Source organism: Lepisosteus oculatus, chromosome 11 (genome assembly GCF_040954835.1).
Source record: "Lepisosteus oculatus isolate fLepOcu1 chromosome 11, fLepOcu1.hap2, whole genome shotgun sequence".
In the NCBI taxonomy this organism is placed as follows: domain Eukaryota; kingdom Metazoa; phylum Chordata; class Actinopteri; order Semionotiformes; family Lepisosteidae; genus Lepisosteus; species Lepisosteus oculatus.
This window is the reverse complement of record NC_090706.1, coordinates 15141607-15161082: the sequence shown is the minus strand read 5'-3', so window position 1 is coordinate 15161082 and position 19476 is coordinate 15141607. Positions and strand designations below refer to the sequence as shown.

Here is a 19476-nt window from a genome sequence, read left to right as displayed (position 1 = left end):
TAAAATTACTTCCATTGCAGCCTTTTATTAAACCATAGTCCTTTATTTTAAAAAAGTGCATATTAATAAAGCTAAAATTACACCACCTCCCTTTTTACTCTAGCCTTGCATGTATAAAAACATACATGACAAACACATTCAAGAACTGAAAAAGTGATCTCGGTATGCAAGCATTTCATTTAGCAGTCTTCCATTTTACCTTTTGTGGAGCTAAGTACTCAACAATAGAGGCAGTTTGCCCTTAATGTGCTTTTTCGTCAGTGACCAAAAAAAAACACTGACACTCACCTGCACAAGATTTCAGTTTTATCCTGAATTGAGTTTGATGTGAAGTGAGCCTTAAGATTAAGAATGAATGTTTGGCACACTTAATTGTTTTGCCTGTGCAGTCTGGAGTTGTACATAGCAGTCTGAACGTAGCCCTTGAATTCTTGAATGCCGATATGTACAAATATACTCCAGCCACATTCTCGTGACACTGTGTTGGCTCTTGGGTCAAACAGAACATACTATAAAATTATGCTCTACTGCTATGTACAGTACATAAACCTTTTCTGTAATTCTCTCAATTATTAGAAGGTAAGATGTACTGTAAATGTCATCTTTAGGCATTACATTTTGAAAAGATGGAATGTTTATTAGAAAGTCCTCTTATGACTTTGGTTTGAAATGATGAGGTGCTTTATAAATGAAACTTGGGTGTTACATATGTGCATGCTACTGTAGTGAACTCCCCAGTCCAGTTGGAAGTTCAGTGATGGTGTTTGTGTTGCAGGCATGTTCTGCAGTGGAATGTGCCAAGAACTACAAGGTGATTTGAGCTCATCCATTACCTTTAGGAAAGGTCTGCTTCTATGCTGCCACTTAAGACTTTCCTTAATCCATGGGATTTGGAATAACACCATTTAGCAGGCGTAAGAAGTTATTTTAATATTAAGAAATTGATTTTTTGTTTGCGATTCCCAGTCACAGTAGTGAGACTCTGTATTTTCTGTCTGGAGTTGGGTACTGCCTGGACAGGAATGGTAGTCTTAAGAAGGCAATAATTTGAGACTTCTACACAGGTTTTCCACTCCGCTCAGGACTGTAGCCAGGTTTTCCATAATGCCTGTGCATAATGTAAAGTGTTTTGTGGTGGTGCATCATGAAAGTCACAATGTAAAATAAACATTATTGCAATCATTCTCTGTAGTGGCAGAATGGACCACTCTGTAATTGTGGGTTAGAAATGTGCTCCAGCAGCTTGTGCAGACACCATGGGATCTGCATTGTGGCAGGAGGGTGTGTTTAGTGTTTGCTTGACTCCACTGGCTCCAGTTTGTCCGACAGCACACTCAGGATCTTGTTGAACTTCTCATAGCGCTCCTTCTGCTCCAGCTCCGCGCCCTTCTGTCCCCACAGGAGGCGGAGTGCAAACTCTGTGTGGAAGGCCTCGAGCAGCTCTGGGATTGGTTCCCAGCCTGTAGTTGACAAGGGAGTGACACATGCATCAGCCAGTGGCCTTTTGACATGGCACAAGAATGCACAAGCAGGAAGAGTTCTTGTTGTAGGAAATTCCTACATCCATTGTTTTTCAGCTGGGCAGTTTTCTGCAAAATGCAGTAGTGCGCAGTATTTTAGATCCTGTTACACTGATAAAATCGGGGAAAAATTATATGAAATTGTAGTCTGGCTATATGCTTGCAGAATGTTTACGATTTGTCTCGATATGCTGCCTCAATAACAATACAACAGTCTCAATAGCAAGCCATGACCAACCCAAGGGCTAGGCCTGGGTGTGTCTGCCTTGACACCTACATTGTGTCGTTATTGGACTTTGTATCTTCTAGTAAGTACTGAATTGATCCAGGTTAATTAACCCTCATGCAGCAGATTGCATCAGTCAGTAAAGATTAGATGGATCAAAGATTTGCAATGGTGTGGAATCCGGGTACCCCTGATCCAGACCGATTGAAGTGTTCTGTGTGGTGGGGAGCTCAGCAGAGTCCTAGCCGTGCGTGTGGCTCCAGTGTGTCTCACCTGACAGCAGGGTCTGAGCCTGGGCCTGGTAGGCTTCTGCTTTGATGCTGAAGGAGCGGGCGACCTCTAGAGTCCTCAGCAGCAGCTCACAGCCCCGCTCGGTGTGCTCGCCCAGGTCGACTCCCTCCATCAGCTTCAGCAGTGGCAGCACGTGGGGCAGGGCTGTGTGGCATGGAGACGTCTCATCTGGAACTGAGGAATTAAAAGCCTTATTACTGTGCTGCAGAAAGCAGCTCGAGGGGAAGAGGGCTGCCCTTTTGGACGCGTGGAAGGGCACTGGCGTGCAGGCGGCCGCTGTACCTTGGCCCTCGTTGAGAGCCTTCAAGAAGGGCTTGAGGTTCTTCTCGAAGGCAATGGCGCTTTCCGTGTGGTTCCTTCGCAGGTCGCGCCAGGTCATCTCCAGCCGCGTCACCTAAGAAAGGGTCACGGGAACATAGTTTAGAAAGGCGGCCATTTCGCCTATCTGTCCCGTTGGGTAGTAAGCACCCATTCGATTGCTATGTGTGCTCTATAAATCAAACTTGGATGTTGCATATGTGCATTCGTAAGTTTCTTGAAGGAAACCAGGGTTTCCTGCTCTTGAGTTCTGTTTCATGCCACCAGCTACATTGTCTTAAAAATGAAATTGCGGTCACTCTTGCAGTGGTTTAAAATTTGATTGTCAGCAACTAGGAACAAACCCAAGCAAAGACCCAACCCAAACATGGCTTAACTAAGCTCTTGGCCCTAGCTGGTTTAGCAGAAGTGTGAAGCGCCGTGTTCGTGCAGGGAGAATTGTGTGCATACCATTCACACGGGAATTGCTGCCTGACAGGCTGTGTCTTGCTCATTTCAGAGGAGATTCGCAACTTGGCAGGTTTGTTTTGCATAGTTTTATGATGTATACTGACAAATACACTAGAGTTAATCTGATGGGAGGAGTGTTACTTTTGTCTGAAACTGTCTCCATTAAGTTTCAGCACTCTTGAGCTTAGCCTGTCCACATTTCCTCATTCTCCCCTGTGTGTGGTTGCGAGGTTTCTGACTGCAGGCTCAGGCGTGAAAAACATTCAACTTGCAATTCCAAATACGGTAGGTATTGGTGAGTCTTAATTATCGAACACACCAGAATTCAGTAACTTGTGTTTTTAAAGCCTATACTGTATATGTGATATAACTAGGACATCTTCTTTCTTAATATTTCTCAGCTGGGTCCTCTTAATGAAGTCCATGTTTGTCTTTGATTACTGCAGTGCCATGCATTCTGGACTTGTGAAAACATTCTTAAACTACAGTAGAATCAAAACGCAGCAGGCACTTCTTTCTGGTATCACTGCATTGGCTTCCAGACGTGATTACTAATTATTTGTCGTCTTTAAGCCTTAATCTCGTCTAACTCCAATCCGACCTCCCTGTATTGCTGACATTAAATACAAATGGAATTTTCTTATTCCCTTCAATCCACTGGCTCTTAAGTGTTCCCAAGACCAGATTTAGAATTGTGGGTGACAAAGCTTTCTGGGCTGCGGAATGCTCTTCCCAAAAGAATCGGGGATGCTAACTGCTTACTCTTACAGCTTACATTTAAAAATGTGCTTTTCCAGTACTTTTTGTTCCTCTGTAACTTTATCTGATACAGCACCTTGTAATTTGTTGTTGAAAAAACATGGATACTTTTTTATTAACCCCTTGCCTACCACTTGCTATGGTGATGCACTACACTCTGGGCAGCTCTGGCAGGGTGAGGGGTGCTGTGCAATGAAATCCATTTTTGGACCTTGTGACTTGGGAACCCTATCTGGTCAAGGCGAAATGCACTCTGTACCTGGGGCAGCTCCAAGGCCTTCATGACGGCAGAGAAAGCAAAGAGGTCACCGGCTGAGTGTCTGAGCTCGTTAGCCAGCTGGATGACCTTGTGCAGCACGTCGGCGCGCTGGCTGACGGTCCCAGTGCAGCCCAGGATGTCGATGGCAATGCCCAGGGCGATAAGGTGATGCCTGAAGGAGGACAGGGGCAGTTAGGAAGACTTGACTCAGAGAGAGGGTGTGTGCCAGGAATGAGATGGGAGTGGCTATCAATGCCTGCATATCAATGTTCTTTTGTTTTCAGTCCAGCCGTAAGAAAATGAGCAGCTACCCCCTTTTTATTGCTCTGACATAAGTCTTCAAAGAGATAAGCTCTCTAGTTTGCTTCATGGCCTGTTATAATCAGAATGAAATTAGCTCCCTGAGAAAATTAATTTGGCATTATTCTGAAGACTGCAGCCATCGCCTTCCTTTCGAACACCTTTAACTGAAATCGCTGCAAGCGTTATGCTGATTCAGATCCTGAAAAGAAGACATTTTAATGGAACAGTAATAGACATTTTAGGCATGGAGGGTGGGCAAAGGTAGAAATAAGACTCCCATAGCAGAATGAACTATCTGGGGTTCAATGAGCTGTGCGCACCTTATTATGAGACAGAGTAAAGCAAGGATTGGACTGCAGTTCTTATGCCATCAATAACGTTGCATGCATGCTTGCAGGGTGCCCACCTCTCCATGAGATCCAGTCTCAGCTGTCGCCCGTGGGGCAGTGTGATCAGCTCCAGGCCCGAACCCACTCCCATCAGCCTTTTCTGCTCATCTGTGACCCCAGTGATCCGCGCCACCTGCCCAGCAGAGACCGTATTACTGAAGGGAATGAAAAGGCACTGCAGAGGGCTGGCTCTTCCAAAGGACTAACGGTCTGCCTAGACACTGCCAGAGAATGAATATTCCATTGGCTTTTCTAGCACAGACTAGCTAAGGAGATCTACAGCATCTTCTAGCTTTAATTCCATTTCAGTTCTTGGTAACCTAATCAAGCCAATAAGAAGAAAGAGAACACAACGTTTCAGCCGTGGAGCCTTCTTCAGGTGTCAAACAGGTGGGACACCTGAAGAAGGCTCCACGGCCGAAACGTTGTGTTCTCTTTCTTCTTTTTTTCAGCATGGAATAAACCTATTACTTGTTCCTTTGCAGCCTACGCATGCTGACGCAGCTACCCACCTGAACTACTAATCAAGCCAATGGCAACTATAAAAATAGGTGAGATTTAGGATTAATCTGTCATAGGATTGAGCAAAAGTACCAGAACTCAAGACCAATGATCTCCGAGAAAGGTGCTTATCTTATTTTTGCAGGTAAATTAGTTACCTTGCAGTCCACATGGAGAATGTGCATGGCTGTGGTCTTGGCATCATTCTTGGTGAAAAGCTCTTTAAGTCTCTTGATCACCCCAGGGTCCAGGGGTCGGTTATTTTCAGGAAGCAGAAGCGACTGGAACCGGTCAAGCCGGAAGCAAGAGGTTGTCTCAATCTCCGGGCGGACAAAATGGGGCTCTCCCTCAAGATCCTCCTCCTCGGCAATCATCCCATGATCCTCCACAAAAAGAGAGGATCCCCCAGAGTCCAGGAACCCAAAGCTAGTCTCTGTGATCCGGGCCCGGCTCTGCCATTTCTCTTCTGCCCTCAATCGGTCCACGTGACATCGAGAGGAGGAGGGAGGGGGTGCTCTTGGTACTAGCTCCCCATAATAGCTGGAGGGGTCATTTGCAGGTGCCGAGGATTGTGGGGTGAGTGTGTTGGGAAAAATCACAGAGATCCGGAGGGGCTTTGGAGGCGCCCGGGAATGGAGTTGCCCGTCAGAGCCCCGCAGAGCAGTGCCACCTTCTGGCTGTAGGGTGGCATGGCATCCTCCAGGGGGGTTCAGTAGGGGTTCACTACCTGTACGGAAAACTGGCGAGACCGGGGGCCCATCTCTGTCTGTGCCGTTAGACTGAGAGGATTGGGGAACACCTGGACAGAGAGAGTGGAGAATGAGGAGGTTGGTAAGGAACTGGAGCAAGATTTTATGTAGGACGTTTGCAAGCTTGCTTTTTATTTTACAAATGTTTTTTTAGTTTTCTGTAGCAACCCAAGTGTGTATGTACCTGTGCACAGGTAAATGTCTGGTCAAAAAGGGCCAGGAAGAGACAGCGAGCCAGTAAATGTACTCCTACCTGAGCGCAGGTTACTATCGGATAGGGCTGATTGCAGAGAAGGTCTCCTGCCCAGACACTCCAGGCTGGCAGGGTGACTACCACTCTTCTCCCTGTTTTTTTCCAGACGGAGAAAGGGATAAAGACAGACTGTTTATTTCACTACACAGGAGAATTTTCAAGTTATGAATTCAGCTGGCAAATTAAGTTATCTTGATGTGAAAAAAGCTGTCACATTCCTGATAGGCAGCAGTGGTCAGGGTTCCAAGCTTGAAACTAGAATGTTATGGGTTCAAACCCCTGGTGAGATGCAAGATGTTGCCGTTATACCCATGAGCCAAGTGCTTCACTTAAACTGCTCTAGCAAAATACCCAGCTGTAGAAACACTGTAGGTGCAAGTGGATCAGACAAATTAGTAATTAAATATCAACCCTTCCTGTCATTCAAGTCCAAGTTTACATCTGTACCCGAGTACGATGAAATGCTTACTTGCGTGTTTTCTTCACATGACATAACCGATGACATAACACTGACAAGAGACAGGAACATGGTAGCAGGTATGATTTTAACCATCACTGAGACAGCATCAGTGTGCAAAATTCAAGTAGTGGCAGTATTTAGACTTTAATGCGGGGTAGGGGTAGTGGGGGTAGGAGAATTTAAGAGGTGTGGTTTTAGAGTCTTATGGCTGTGGGGGTAGAAGCTTTCTTTGAACATAGAGACCCAGGCTTTTATACTCCTAAATCTTCAGCCCAAATGGAGAAGAGAGAAAAGTATGTTCCCAGGATGGTTTTCATCCTTGGTTACATTATTCTCCCTTCTGAGGCAGTGTGTGGTGAAAGTGGTCTGGATGGAAGGGGGTTCTATATCTGTGAGCCCTTCAGCTGTCTCCACCACCTTCTGTAGTTTTTTTACAGTCATGAGCTGAGCAATTCAGTTGGAATGTAATGCATTTGTTCTCCACATGGTAGTCATGAGGTTCCAAATTGCATTAAGTGAAGTGGTTTAAATTAAAACAGACATTTTAATGCAGCAGAATTATAAAATATGGGCATTAAAAATTAGAAAGAAAAGGGAAAAAGATGGTCGTCTCAACTTGCATTGAGATGAACCTTATCTTTACAGAACAACTTCCATTTTTATTGGGGGAACATGTTAGCCACAACAGGAAATGGGAAATTCCCAATTAATATACATACCCTCCTCCCGTGAGGAGGAACTGCTCACCGCAGGAGTGCTGCGATTAGGTGACCAGACTCTGCGTGGCTGTTTTTCCCTGTTTCTTTTTTTTTAAGAGAGCAAGTGGAGGTGGTTCCCGTGGGAAAAAGCTGCTCCGGAGTGGAGCTGCGGTTACCAGACTGACTCAGTGAAACAAGCTGCAACAAGCTGGTTCTGCTTTGCACCACTAGTCTTCCACCAGTGCCGACTGCCCACCCTCCTGCAGGAAGAGCCCAAGCAGCGGCGCCTCTCCATGCTGAAGGAGCGTGCCAGCAAGTGGTTTGTATGCCTTTATGCTGTCATTTTATTTGGGAATTGCGGATTGCATGGTAATGGGGTTGAGCAGTGGTGCCTGAATGTACTTCATCTTGGACCACCGGTATATTGGGATAATTCCTGTGTGATTCTAAGCCTTGTGGTGTCGGGATAAGTGTTCAACCCCCCTACAAATTCTGCAGCCTGAAACAATTGGCACACCAGAAAAAGCTTCTTTTGCCGTTACTGGAAACAACCCCTTAATTTCTGTGAGCTTCAAACCTTTCCTGCTCCTTGCCTATATTTCACGAAACGGGAGCTTTCTCTTTTGTATTTCCTCCGGAGCCCGGAGACACCACGAAGACAAAAATCAGTGCCGTTCCAGGCTAGCCTGTCCCTCAAGGCTCACTGGAGATAGAATCACCTGAGCAGACTGCCGTTATGGAGTGAGGCCTCCATCTGGCTGGAGTTGAGGCTCAGGCGCTTCACACTGTTGGATGAGGGGCCCTGGCAGGTCTGCTTCTTCTCTCCTCCCGTCTGGGGGGTGCTGCGCCCCTGGGGCTCACTGGTGAGGCGCAGGGGTACGGTGCGGTTGACAGGGTGGCTGATGATGGCGCCCGAGGCATCGGAGATGGGCTTGCGGCTGCCTACATGGAAGCGGACCAGGGCGGGCACGTTGTCGAACTGGTCCTGCTCAAACTGGAACAGCTCCCGGGAATAGCCCTGCAAAGCCCCGTGGGACATGGTCAGACTCCTGTTGCACAGCACATTGATCCATTTCTACACTTATACGAGTTGCCTGTTCCTATGCAAACAGCTGAGCTTGAGTCCGAACTCCACCCAGCTGCGGAACAGAGCTCCAGATATGTTGAAACATACCTCAGCGTATGTAGGCATAGTGCAAGGGCAATTTTCTGTAACTCACATTGATTGTTAAAAAGCAGCAGGTGGGGTCACACTGCTGTACACCGACACTGAGAAGCATAAGATAGGTTCACACTGCTGTGCATGTTGGTTTAACCGGACCACATATTTGAAACATTTTGATGGTGGAACTGTTATAGTGGGATAATTCCTGTGTGATTCCATGCCTTATCGTGTATGGACCACTCTACAAATTCTGCTTTCAACTTATGAAGCAATGGGCACAGCAGGAAAGGCTTTTTTTGCTAATACTGGAAACAAATCCTTAATTTCTTCGAGCTTCAGATCTTTCCTGTTTCTTGACTACATTTCATGGAGCAGGTAATTTCAGCCAATCCTGGCTGAAAGACGCCTGACTGGCAGAGATCCCCGGCCGGAGGAGCACAGTGTTACCTTCTTGGGCCGCAACACCACGCGGATGATTTTGAAGTGCATGGGCTGGTCCTTCCACCGGCAGGTCAGGACGTAGTCGCCCGAGCTGCTCTGGGAGTCCCGGATCAGGAAGTCCCCATCTCTCTCCACCAGGGTTCCGGCCACCTGCAGGGAGAGGGAGAGGGAGATGAGGAGGAGTTTGGCCAACTGCAGTAAGACGTTTCAAGAAAACACTTCCTACAAGTGACAGTGTAGGACAGCCTTGGTCGGGACTGGAAGTGCATTTAGGTGTAAGACTGAAAAATAACCAAAACACCTCTTTTTTTTTTTAATAAGCTACCTAGCCACTTTATTGTATCCATCTAGAAAGTTGTTTGGGGGGACCGCTTGGGACAACAAGCTAATAACCAAACCAGTAAGATGCAATAAATCCTTTCTTAGTCTTCGTATACTCTCCTGTTAAAACACTTATAAAAAAGTTCATTTTTGTTTTATATGGTGCCATCTCAAGGTCGAACTATGCCCGCAATTTCTTTAGACAATGAAGCTTAAATGATTGAGCTTCACTTGCTACACCAAAGTGCAGAGATTGAAAGGTGTCCTGTCGAATCTGGTGCTTTACTGTTACCGCAAAAAACACTTTTGTTTCCATTTCTCTTTTTTCGTGTTGGGAAAGCAGACTGACATCAATAACCCAACGGAATCTATGGAGGTTTTTCGGAAACGGCCGAAGGCCTTCGTATCCACTGGGACTGGCTAAGGTGATGGGCACTGGTCCAGGACAGGATGAGGACTGGTCAGGTAATTCAAGCCTCGTTAATGGCTTTAAGGAGACGCTGTCCGGTGGAATGGAATGCAGGTGGAAAGGTCAGCTGGCCCGGCAGCAGGCCCTCTCCACGCTGGGGGCGTTCGGTACGGCACCTCTCTGTGGACCTGTCCATGGTACCACGCGTGACTCCTCAGATCTTCCGTGCTCAGCTTCAGCTCCTCCTCCAGCTCCTTCTTCAGGGCTTCTTTCGCCGTGTCCATCCCTCCCTTGCCCCCAAACACCTCCATTAATCCAACAAAGAGAGTACGTCAGTGCCATGTGCACGGTATTCATGTGTGGTTACAACAACAAATACGTACGTACTGTCTGTATAGTAAATAACGCTATTAAAACATTCTATCCCGGTCTCACTTTGGATTAAGTGGCAGTTAGCTATGGTTTACATTTGGTAGGTCACGAATCTGGAAATGGAATACATTCATTGGAAAATGAGGAAATAGGGCATGTCACAAGATCAATAATCACAGGAATTTATATAACAAAAATCTAGAAGGTTCAAGCTGAATGTGCAGAACTTCAAAGCTGACATGTACGTGGCCTCTCCAATTCAGACATCGCAGGTTAGAAATACAATGTGGCCCAAACAAAACTCTGCCCTTCCTTTTAACTTACTAATTGCAGAGCCTGGTATAACACTGGATGTAACCGGCTTACTGATGTCAGAATTCCCACATGCTGTAATTTCTGTTGCTGCTTGTGCAAACATGCCAGGGAAGTCTGTAGAAATGGCCACTTACGGGGTTTCTCAGTCCCTTACCTTCAGCTGACTCAAGTATGTGCCCACGCTCTTCCTCTTACTAGAAACAAAACAGAATAACAGAAGAGAATTATTTGGATAACAAACAAACCCTGTCATTTTTCCCCGTGAAAATGAAAAGATCAAAAGTTGTTCTTAGAACTACAATGTCTCTAACGTGCTTATGTGCAGCCGGTGTAAAAATAATTCTTAACAATTGAAGTAACTGAAGTATGCGGATAAGGATGACAAACTGCAAATTCCAAAATATCTTGTGTTCTACAGACAGGCAGAAACGATGGTGTGGTTTCTGGGCCACAGCTCGCAGAGAGCATGCAGGCCAGGGCTCTGTACAGTGTGCTAACTCAGGAGCCAGTTGCACATGAATGGATATCAGCCCCCCTGACCCGTTTGTCTGCTGGCTGCTTATCCAGTCCACCAGAGCTCCAGTTTCCCTGCGTAAAGAGGCCCCTATTTTCTGTCTTGAGTGGCCCTTAACATAATATCTGCTGTTGTCCCCAAGTCCTTGACCTTGAAGAAGCTGGTCAACACCTTTCAAGTTTCTGTATACTTTAATCAAGCCCTTACATAATTGTCGGGCTGCTGTCCATTGCATTGCCTCTACAATAGTAGTAATGGTTGTAACGTTTTGACTGAGACTGAATACAGTATTCCAGGTGAGATCTTACCAATGAATTGTATCATTTAAGTATGACTCACCTTGATTTGTTCTTTACACTATTGATAAGATACCAAAGCATGTTAAGCCTATTTTAATTTCTTGGATGACATCCTCAGATCGCTTGACTACTAAAAATTGAATGAGCTACAAATACCGGGGGCTTTGCTTTAAATGTAGAGTAATATTTGAACATGTAGAAATGGAGTAGCTATAAAATGCAGGTGGTACGGCACTGAAGGCTACAATGCTATCTGAAATGGACTAGAGTTCATGTAGCTCTGCGAGATCCGACAGTGTAGCAGAATGCACCTTTCATTACCTCCTAAGTGAACCCAAGAGTCAAATTAAATGGTACAGTACCTGCAGAGAGGGTCATTTCATTCTCCAATAGGTTAGTGGGTGCTGAACAAAATATAACACAGTAACTGGACTTTTTTAAACATTATGCAAAAATGTGCATGCCTAAATCCATTTAATTCAACAGATTAGAGAAGGTTGTTTCTTTAAATCCCTTACGTTATTCAAGGACAGTTCTGCTATTTCAGAGTGCAACACTCAGTCCATTTTGTTAAAATGTCCAATGGTTAGAGAAGTCAGGAGAGAAAGAAGCCCACAGGATAAACCTGGTGCCAAAACCAGGCGGAAATTCGGATGCTGTTTTGTTCTGATATTTATAGCAATGGGATGGTTTCCTTCCTAAACCGGGATTCATGCAAATGCTCTCTGAACAACTAAGTTCCTAAACTCAGTTGGGAAAAGTGCACAGACTTAAGATGAGGCACATCAGAATAACAGTAAGCTGTTTCTCAGTTGTACCTCTAGTGTTTAATTACAGCGTCTCTTCGGCGAGCATTTGTCTCAACTGGGCTTTTACCAATGAAGCCAATCAGTTCAATTACACTTTTAAGAGAATTCACAACTATATTAAAAATTGCTACCTTAAAATTCACTTTTTTCTACATCGTGGTACTGTATGTGTAGTCCATATTTACAACAGCAAGCACTGTATAAACATATGTAGAAGTTTTTTTTTTTCCGTATGTACATACGGACGTTTATATCATCATATCAGCTGAGCAGTACTGGCCACACACAGCAACACCCGAAGCCAGCTATTGATGAAAAGGCTGACGCTTTTATCCAAAGCAACTTATATTTGCACCCATTTATACAGCTGGCTGTCTTACTGGAACAATTAGGGTTGCAGTTAAATTCCGTGCTGAAGGGCACAACAGCAGTGTGTCGGGTAGGATTTGAATCCGCAGCCTTCCAGTCGCCAAGTTCAGAACCCAAAGTAAAGACAGAAATACCGTCTCCCCCTTCGTATACAGTACTAAAAAAACAATCGCGGTGACACAATCAATACAAAATCAATTAATAAACCTCCTTGGGAGATTAGGTGTCGATCTACGTTTAGCCGACCGACTTTTGGACAAAAGTAATTTTAGGAAAGGGGTAGCTTATATCCCGCAAGCTCGCTCTTCCAAATGAAACACCCGTTTTCAGGAGAACAAATGCCCTATCCTACCGTTTGAGCGGGGTTAAAGATTAACACTACCCCGCCAACTGTAAACACAAAACGGCGCAAAGGCACTAGGTAAGATAACAAGGTTACCGACAGCATGTCTACCTGAAGGGTGATCGGGTGCTCTGCAGGAGCTTACCTGTAGAGCCCGCATTGCCACCGCGTTTGTGCCCCTCAGACTCGGCGTCCAGTACAGCGACTTCAAGCCCGGCTTTTAAGATCAGAGCAGACCGAGGCTGTTTCGCTCTTCGCCTCCTTATTTTCTTTTCTTCTTGCCACCCCGGAGAGACGGTACGATTCGGACGAGTTCTCACAAGTTCAGCACAGCGCTTTTCCACGCCTCTCTCGAGAAGAGCACCGCTATCTGCGGCATTCCTAAAATTCCACACCCTTCAAACACAACGACATGCAGGCTATGACCGCTCTCCGTAAGAGAAAAAAAAAACGCTCATCGGTTCCAAGGTGAATTTGAAATGAATCACATTGCCACTGCCTTGATGAGCACTTTGGCTGCTCCTTTCCGTGTGTGGTGATCGTTCGTCAACGGCGCTTCCACACATTTTTCTGTTGCGCCATGCCGTCTTCGCGAAAAGACCAGCATAGGTACACACATATCGTTATCTTCTGGAATCTCTTAAGACAAACATACCGCGCCTTTTCCTGGGCTGTACCATTAACCCCAATGCCCACAGGGGTGAATGGAGAAGTAATAATGACGGAATCTATCTCAGGAGTTTGCGCCAATGCAAACTAATGTGCGCTGTGACTTTTCCTTCATGGGGCTATTGGCACCGCGCAAGCGCTTGACCAACTCAGCAGAGCTACTTGAGTGAACTGGCATGTGTGCCATTCTCATCCCAGAACGTCCTTTTCCACCCCGGGAGGTTGTAAAGCGTGTTGAGATGCGGCTGGACCTTCCAAGTCGCTCTAGCAAACAGAAGCCGATCGTCACTGAGAACCGCAGTAAACTGCGTGAGCCTCCAGGCGAGCCGGCTAGAGGAGGAGAAATTGAGGTCGAAATGGATGGCGCTCAGCTGTATAGACAGGATTCCTCATACTAAGACTCTTACTGTCAGTTTGGACACAGAATCAACCACGGAGTGCTTCAGGATAAGCAGTCTGTATCACTTATCAGTAGAAGGAGTGCTTAGAACTGCGAAGTATTTCTTCAGCATAACAACGATAGTTTTCTTGCCCAACACCACTACGTCAAACGCAGAGGCGAGGCACGGCGTACGTGTTGTTCGTCATTTCTAACTGTTTCACGATTGCGACACTCCAGTTTCGTCTTAGTATTATGGAATTTGTCTGCCATGACGTTATTACTCGCTATTTTGTAGTAATGTTAACTATAGTAGTGACAGCATATAAAGTAGCCTAAGGAATTCTGAAGCCACAACCATTGGCTGTGCCTTGGTCACCCATCCATTTTCTGACTGCTTCTTCAATGCAGGGTCTGGGAGAGACAGAGCCTATCCAGGCAAGCGACAGGGTGGACAGGATGCCAGTACCTTGTAGGGCACACACACACACATCACACACACCACACACACCACACACACAGACTCACACCAGGGCCAGTTTTCCCAGAAGCCAATTCACCTACCTGTATTTCTTTGGACTGTGAGGGGGAAGCTGGTGCACCCAAAGGAAAGCCACATGAACATGGGAAGAACATACAAACTCCATGCACACCGCACCCCCGGTCTGGAATTGAACCCCGGACCCCAGTGCTATGATGCGGCAATTCAGACCACTGTGAATGCCAGTGCCATGCCTCTCAGTTCAACAGTCACTCCCTCTAGCAGTACAGATCCATCCATCCATGCATTCTGGCATCGGTCTTCTTCAGCCTCTGTGGCTCTGTGTGTGAACTCGCACCCAGGGTCAAGTCATTGTACAAGTGGAGGTTTGTCCACACACCTGCAGGTTCTTCTCTTGCCTGCCCCTAACCTGACCCCTCTTCCTCTCCCATCTTCCCCTGCCCTGGCGTGCACCACAGACCTCGACACGACGCCAAAGCTCCTGAGGTATTCGGGGAATGTAACACAAATCATTCCTGAGAGATAACCACATTCATAACCTTCTTTTCCCAAGGCCCTGTCACTGGTGCTGCCATTGGCTCCCCATTGTTCCACCTAGTGGATTTTTACAGCATTGCAACTTAGGCTTTCCAATGAATCAACCCCAGGACAGTCATCTGGACTTCTTTTCTTAACAGAGTCAAATACCAGACCTTTCCTTCCACTCTCTTGCTGGATATTTGGCAAAAGAATGTGATTGTTAATTACCTAATCAAATCAATTATATTTTAGTCAAACAAACCAGTTGAACCAAAGACCTCTGAAACGCACAGGAAGCATTCTTTTTGTCCACTAATTTTTGGACACTAATTCAGTTTACAAAAGGACAGTCCACACATGTCAGTGCAAACTGGTGACTTTTTAGAGGAGGGACTATGGTTGCTGAATATACACAGAGAAGAGGTGTACTGTTATTGAAATCTTGGCTGCCTGGACTGGCTTAGGTAAGGATTTAAATTCCAAGATGTACGATCCTTTGTAATATATTAATACTAGGTGTCCTTAGTGAGATTTAATTTGGTGTAAACACCATACCTGCAGAACCTCTTGCTGTGAGTCAGTGAGGCTATGAAACATAATTTGCTTGTCTTTTATGACATTTAAGTTTCAATCTGCTTTTGACATAAGACGTTCCAGTGGTTTTGAACAGCTAGCAAAACCCTGCCCAGTTTAAAAAATAATTCTGTGTAGCAACCAAACTGTGCACTGAAACAAGATGTGCAGTACTAGTGTCTTTTTCTGTGTTACTTAAGAGAAAAACTTTAAGGTTATAAGACACACTTCTTGTACAGTTCCTTTGAGAAAGGATGATAGCTTATTTAGTGCTGTTTTCATGTGCGTTTCTGTAGTGCATGCCGAGTTCCCTCGCTAGCGGATCTGGGGCTGAGCAATGCCATATTAAAATTATTGCCCTCGAGCACGGCAGAATTGTCTAGTTTTCCCACAGCACTTCTGTGAGCATCTGCCTCAGACCCATTGGATGCACAAGGTCAAGCTACCAGACCATGCCGGTGTTTGAGTCTGCTGATTTTTTTGCGTGATGTTGTTATGATTCTATTAGACGTAGGTCAAGGTTATTCTTTTTCATGTGACAGGGTTCTGGATATGACAGGTGTTTTTGGATGTATGCAGAGAAATGGTACCGGATTGAGAGTTTCCCGATCTTTCTCCACTAAGAACAGGGTACCTCTTCTGTCCTCTTCTGGGGGGAAGCGTAGAAGACAGTCCAAGCTCAGGGGGGTCCCTTTTGCTGTGGGGTCCAGGCAGTGGCGGTGAGAAGACCTCATCCAGCGTAGCCAGTTGGGAGCAGGAGGAAAAGGCCGTCTTGTCTCTGCGGCGCAGGCGAGGCAGGAAACTCTGCCGGAACAGGCTTAAGCTCTGACTGGAGAGGCGACTGCTGGACCGGATCAGGTCCATGGAGGAGCCCAGGGAGTGCTTCCGGGTCACTCTGCCTGGGGAGCTGGGGAGACTTTCTGAGGTCAAATGAAAAGCAAGCTTTCAATCTTCAGACAGCCAAAGGCTAATTAGTCAACTTGAATACCTGACCTTTATAGTTCACTCTAAACCAGGTGTTGGGGACAACTGATTCCCTAAATATAAAACTGTTAAAGTCCAGAGATACAAAACAGAAAGCTCAACGCCAGGCCGCAGAAGATGTGCAATCCAACAAGAAGCCAGGCTTTCTTCTATATTTCTACTCCAGGTAAAGTACAGGTTAATGTAATGGAAATCATATTTAGATTGATCAAAATAAATTAAATGGAAAATTAATTTAGTGCCTGACAATAAAAATGGCACTAAATTAAACAAGAAGGGCCAGTGACTTTTACCTGGTCCCAGCTATCCTCTTCAGATGAGAATCTGAAGCAATGAGAAGCAATGAGAGTCCTGTGGTACCTGTACTTCCATTCATCCTGTCCTGGTGTAGTCTGAGGTGGTCCAGGATTGTAGCTCTGTCCTCCTGGCTCTCAATCCCAGCTTCTTTTAGGTCTGCATCAGTCACGTACATCAGGCCCTGGAAAAACAGGATGGGGGCTGAAGCGGTCCTCTATCGATTTTTTTTAACATCTCTACCATGTTAACCTTAACCAGCTGCAAACCTCCCTTGCCTGCGAATGAAACCTTTTTGCACAGTTGCAGATTTCTAAGCAATGGTTTCACATTTTGCCTGGGAAATGCATGATCTGTGATTCAATTTACCTTCCAACTGAATGTGCAATCAGTGCTATAAAAAACATGTTCTTGTATTGCTAAAGACTTGTGGTTTTCCATGCACTGATATTGTGCTGTCTGAAAGCATGCAACATTCCAGAAGAGTTGGACAAAGTGCCACAAAGTAACTGTACAATTGTTAAAAACAAACAATATGGGTTGAGGGGGAGGGAATCGTTTAATATATTTGACCAGTTCACACGTTAGTGAATAGTAGTTATGAAAAAAGCCTTTCTTTAAAGAGCCACACTGCAGTATGATTCAGGTCACCATTTGCTAAATGGTTACTCAGTGTTGTAATCAGGCAGTTGGAAACAAACAAAACAAAGCTCCTATATTCTCCCCTTATTTTTAATAGGACTGTAGGCACAGACTATTAATGTATAGTTGCTAACATCCCACCGTGACTCCCCGGGTTGTGCCTAGGTAAGAATTTATATTCTCAGTTCGGGTATTAATCAGGTATATATACAGAGATTAAACTCTGATCAACTGTGGGCCAGTCTTACCTCTAACCCATAGTAGCCCCTCTCCAGGATCTTGGTGTACTGGGGCAGTCCGATCTCACCAAGCCACCAGGAGATGGAACGGTTGTTCATGCCTTCAGGGGATCACTGTCATGATGGGATGCAGGATTCAGCAGGAAAGGGAGGGAAGTCAACAAACCATTTTGAGCACCATTTTATAGCTCTGCATAAATTCATGTTACAGCAGGTCACATTAGAAATGTGAATATGCTCTAGTGCTTGTTATAGTGTACTGCGGTATACTAGAGTAAACGCAGTGTGTGGCAGCCCAGTTGATGAAGAACAATAGTTGCAAAGTACCTTCAAAAAGAAGCAACTAAAAGTAATCTAATCACTGTTAATAGATGTACTGGGTGTCAATTAATTTAAATAGTTAATTATTAGGTTATTTGTGATGGGTGAACATTCACACAAAGGCGTAATAGTGGTTTTGTTTGGTATTGAAAAGACATAAATGGTACCAGTATTGGTTGTTTTTTCTAAATTCCTTTTTTCGAGAATAAAGCCTAGAATAAAGTCTCCTGCATCTATAGTACTTCAATGTCTATTATGAGCTTTCATGTGTGCATTATGGGTCCAACATAACTAACAATATGGTCTGTAAGACAGACTAAAGTTATAAGAAACAAAATTACTATAGAGCATGTGGAAATATAGTAAGCACTTTGGGAATCCAAGTTAATACGTTGAGTAAACATCCTAAATTCTTGGAAGAGTGGGCCACTTTCAGCAGCCCTTGGTGATAAACTCCTCCAGTGATACCAATAAATACCGCCCTGAATGATAAGGCACGTAATTTAAACCACTGCATCACACCAGGCCATCCCATACAGGGATGATATTTCAAAGCTCGACTAAAAAAGAAACCGCACGACCTAATGCTGCTCTCAGAAAGCAAGATTGCATGCCTGCACCTTGTTGCAAAATCCTGCTAAAATGTGGTGCTTTTTCTAAAGAACAAAAAATAGGTCAAGGTTTAGTAATCTAGAAATAGCCATCCAGTTATTGTTAAATAGCTCAGTTTGGGTTTGTGAAAGTGCAAAACACGTTTGTTGTGAAGATTCATTTGTTGTTGGTTTAATGAAGATGAGCACCTTCCCTAATTGTTGTAACAATTAGTGACATTTGCAAGGGTCCACTTACTGTCACTTAACAGCTTGTTGCTGGTACTTTCACATCAGTATGTAAACATATTTCAGGTTTCTTTTTCAGTGTGAGTGAAGAAACAATTACCTGGTCTGTGTGACAGGGACCATGCTGGACAATGATAGGTCACTGTTCACATAGGCAGGATCATACAGCATTTATAAACACCTACCAGTAAATCATGGTAATATTGCAGTCTTTGCATAGCAGTTCAATCTGAATGCTTGGCAAAATCACAGGAATGCAGATTATAATGAAAAGGTAATGGATGTAAAATATAGAAGGAAGACCACTCTAGAACTGCATATTTGCTATTCCAATTTGCTTTTGTGAACACTCAAAGTGGAATCTTTTGCATGACAACTTGCTCCAGTAAAGCTCAATTTATTTCCCATGCATATATCAGTTCTACAGCTGCTCAGATTTTGGTGAAAATGCCTATTAAATTTTCCTTAGCCCAACTGTATTCAGATAGAATACAGTACTACTGCCCTTTCCTCTTGCCTGGCACATGCACTAATAAACCATTGAAGTTTCTACTGTGGGGTTAACAGACATGCTGGACTTACCTGGCAATGAAGGCAGGTGTAAATGCAGGCAGGCTATCTCAGGCAGGCAGCTCACGCCAAGCTGTCAGTGCTGACCGTTTCAGTCTTCACTGTCTTGTGTCTCCCTCCCTTCACCTGGCTTCCTAGAGGCTGTACCTTGCGTTATGTGGAGGTTGAGGCAATTGGTCTGCGGTTGGTCGAGTCCCGGGGCTCTGCGCACAGCCAATCAGAGGAAGCAATTATTGGGTGTTAAGCAGGAGTCTGCAATGTTGCATGTTTGGACAGAGTTTCACATACTTTTGATTCATGCCCTGCAGAAACAGAGAAGGAAGGGGGGTGGAGACAGGGGGTGCACCTTCCTGTTACAGGAAGGTGTAGCCCTGCACGTATGTCTGCCCTCACATCTGCACAGTGCCCGTCT

The 19476-nt window shown here is 45.1% G+C and overlaps 1 protein-coding gene across 1 annotated transcript; it reads right to left on the bottom strand.

Moving 5' to 3' along the window:
* Positions 1-22: 22 nt before the first annotated feature.
* On the bottom strand, positions 23-19243 carry sh2d3a (SH2 domain containing 3A). Its single transcript, XM_015349065.2, has 15 exons — positions 19077-19243; positions 17344-17448; positions 16520-16637; positions 15810-16095; positions 10354-10393; positions 9689-9817; positions 8789-8932; positions 7896-8194; positions 6019-6110; positions 5175-5815; positions 4533-4648; positions 3824-3995; positions 2320-2431; positions 2020-2211; positions 23-1460 (listed from the first exon to the last, which is right to left on the bottom strand). Exons 2-15 carry the CDS (start codon positions 17431-17433, stop codon positions 1288-1290), a joined length of 2604 nt encoding a protein of 867 aa, XP_015204551.2. The 5' UTR covers positions 17434-17448; positions 19077-19243; the 3' UTR covers positions 23-1287.
* Positions 19244-19476: the final 233 nt, after the last annotated feature.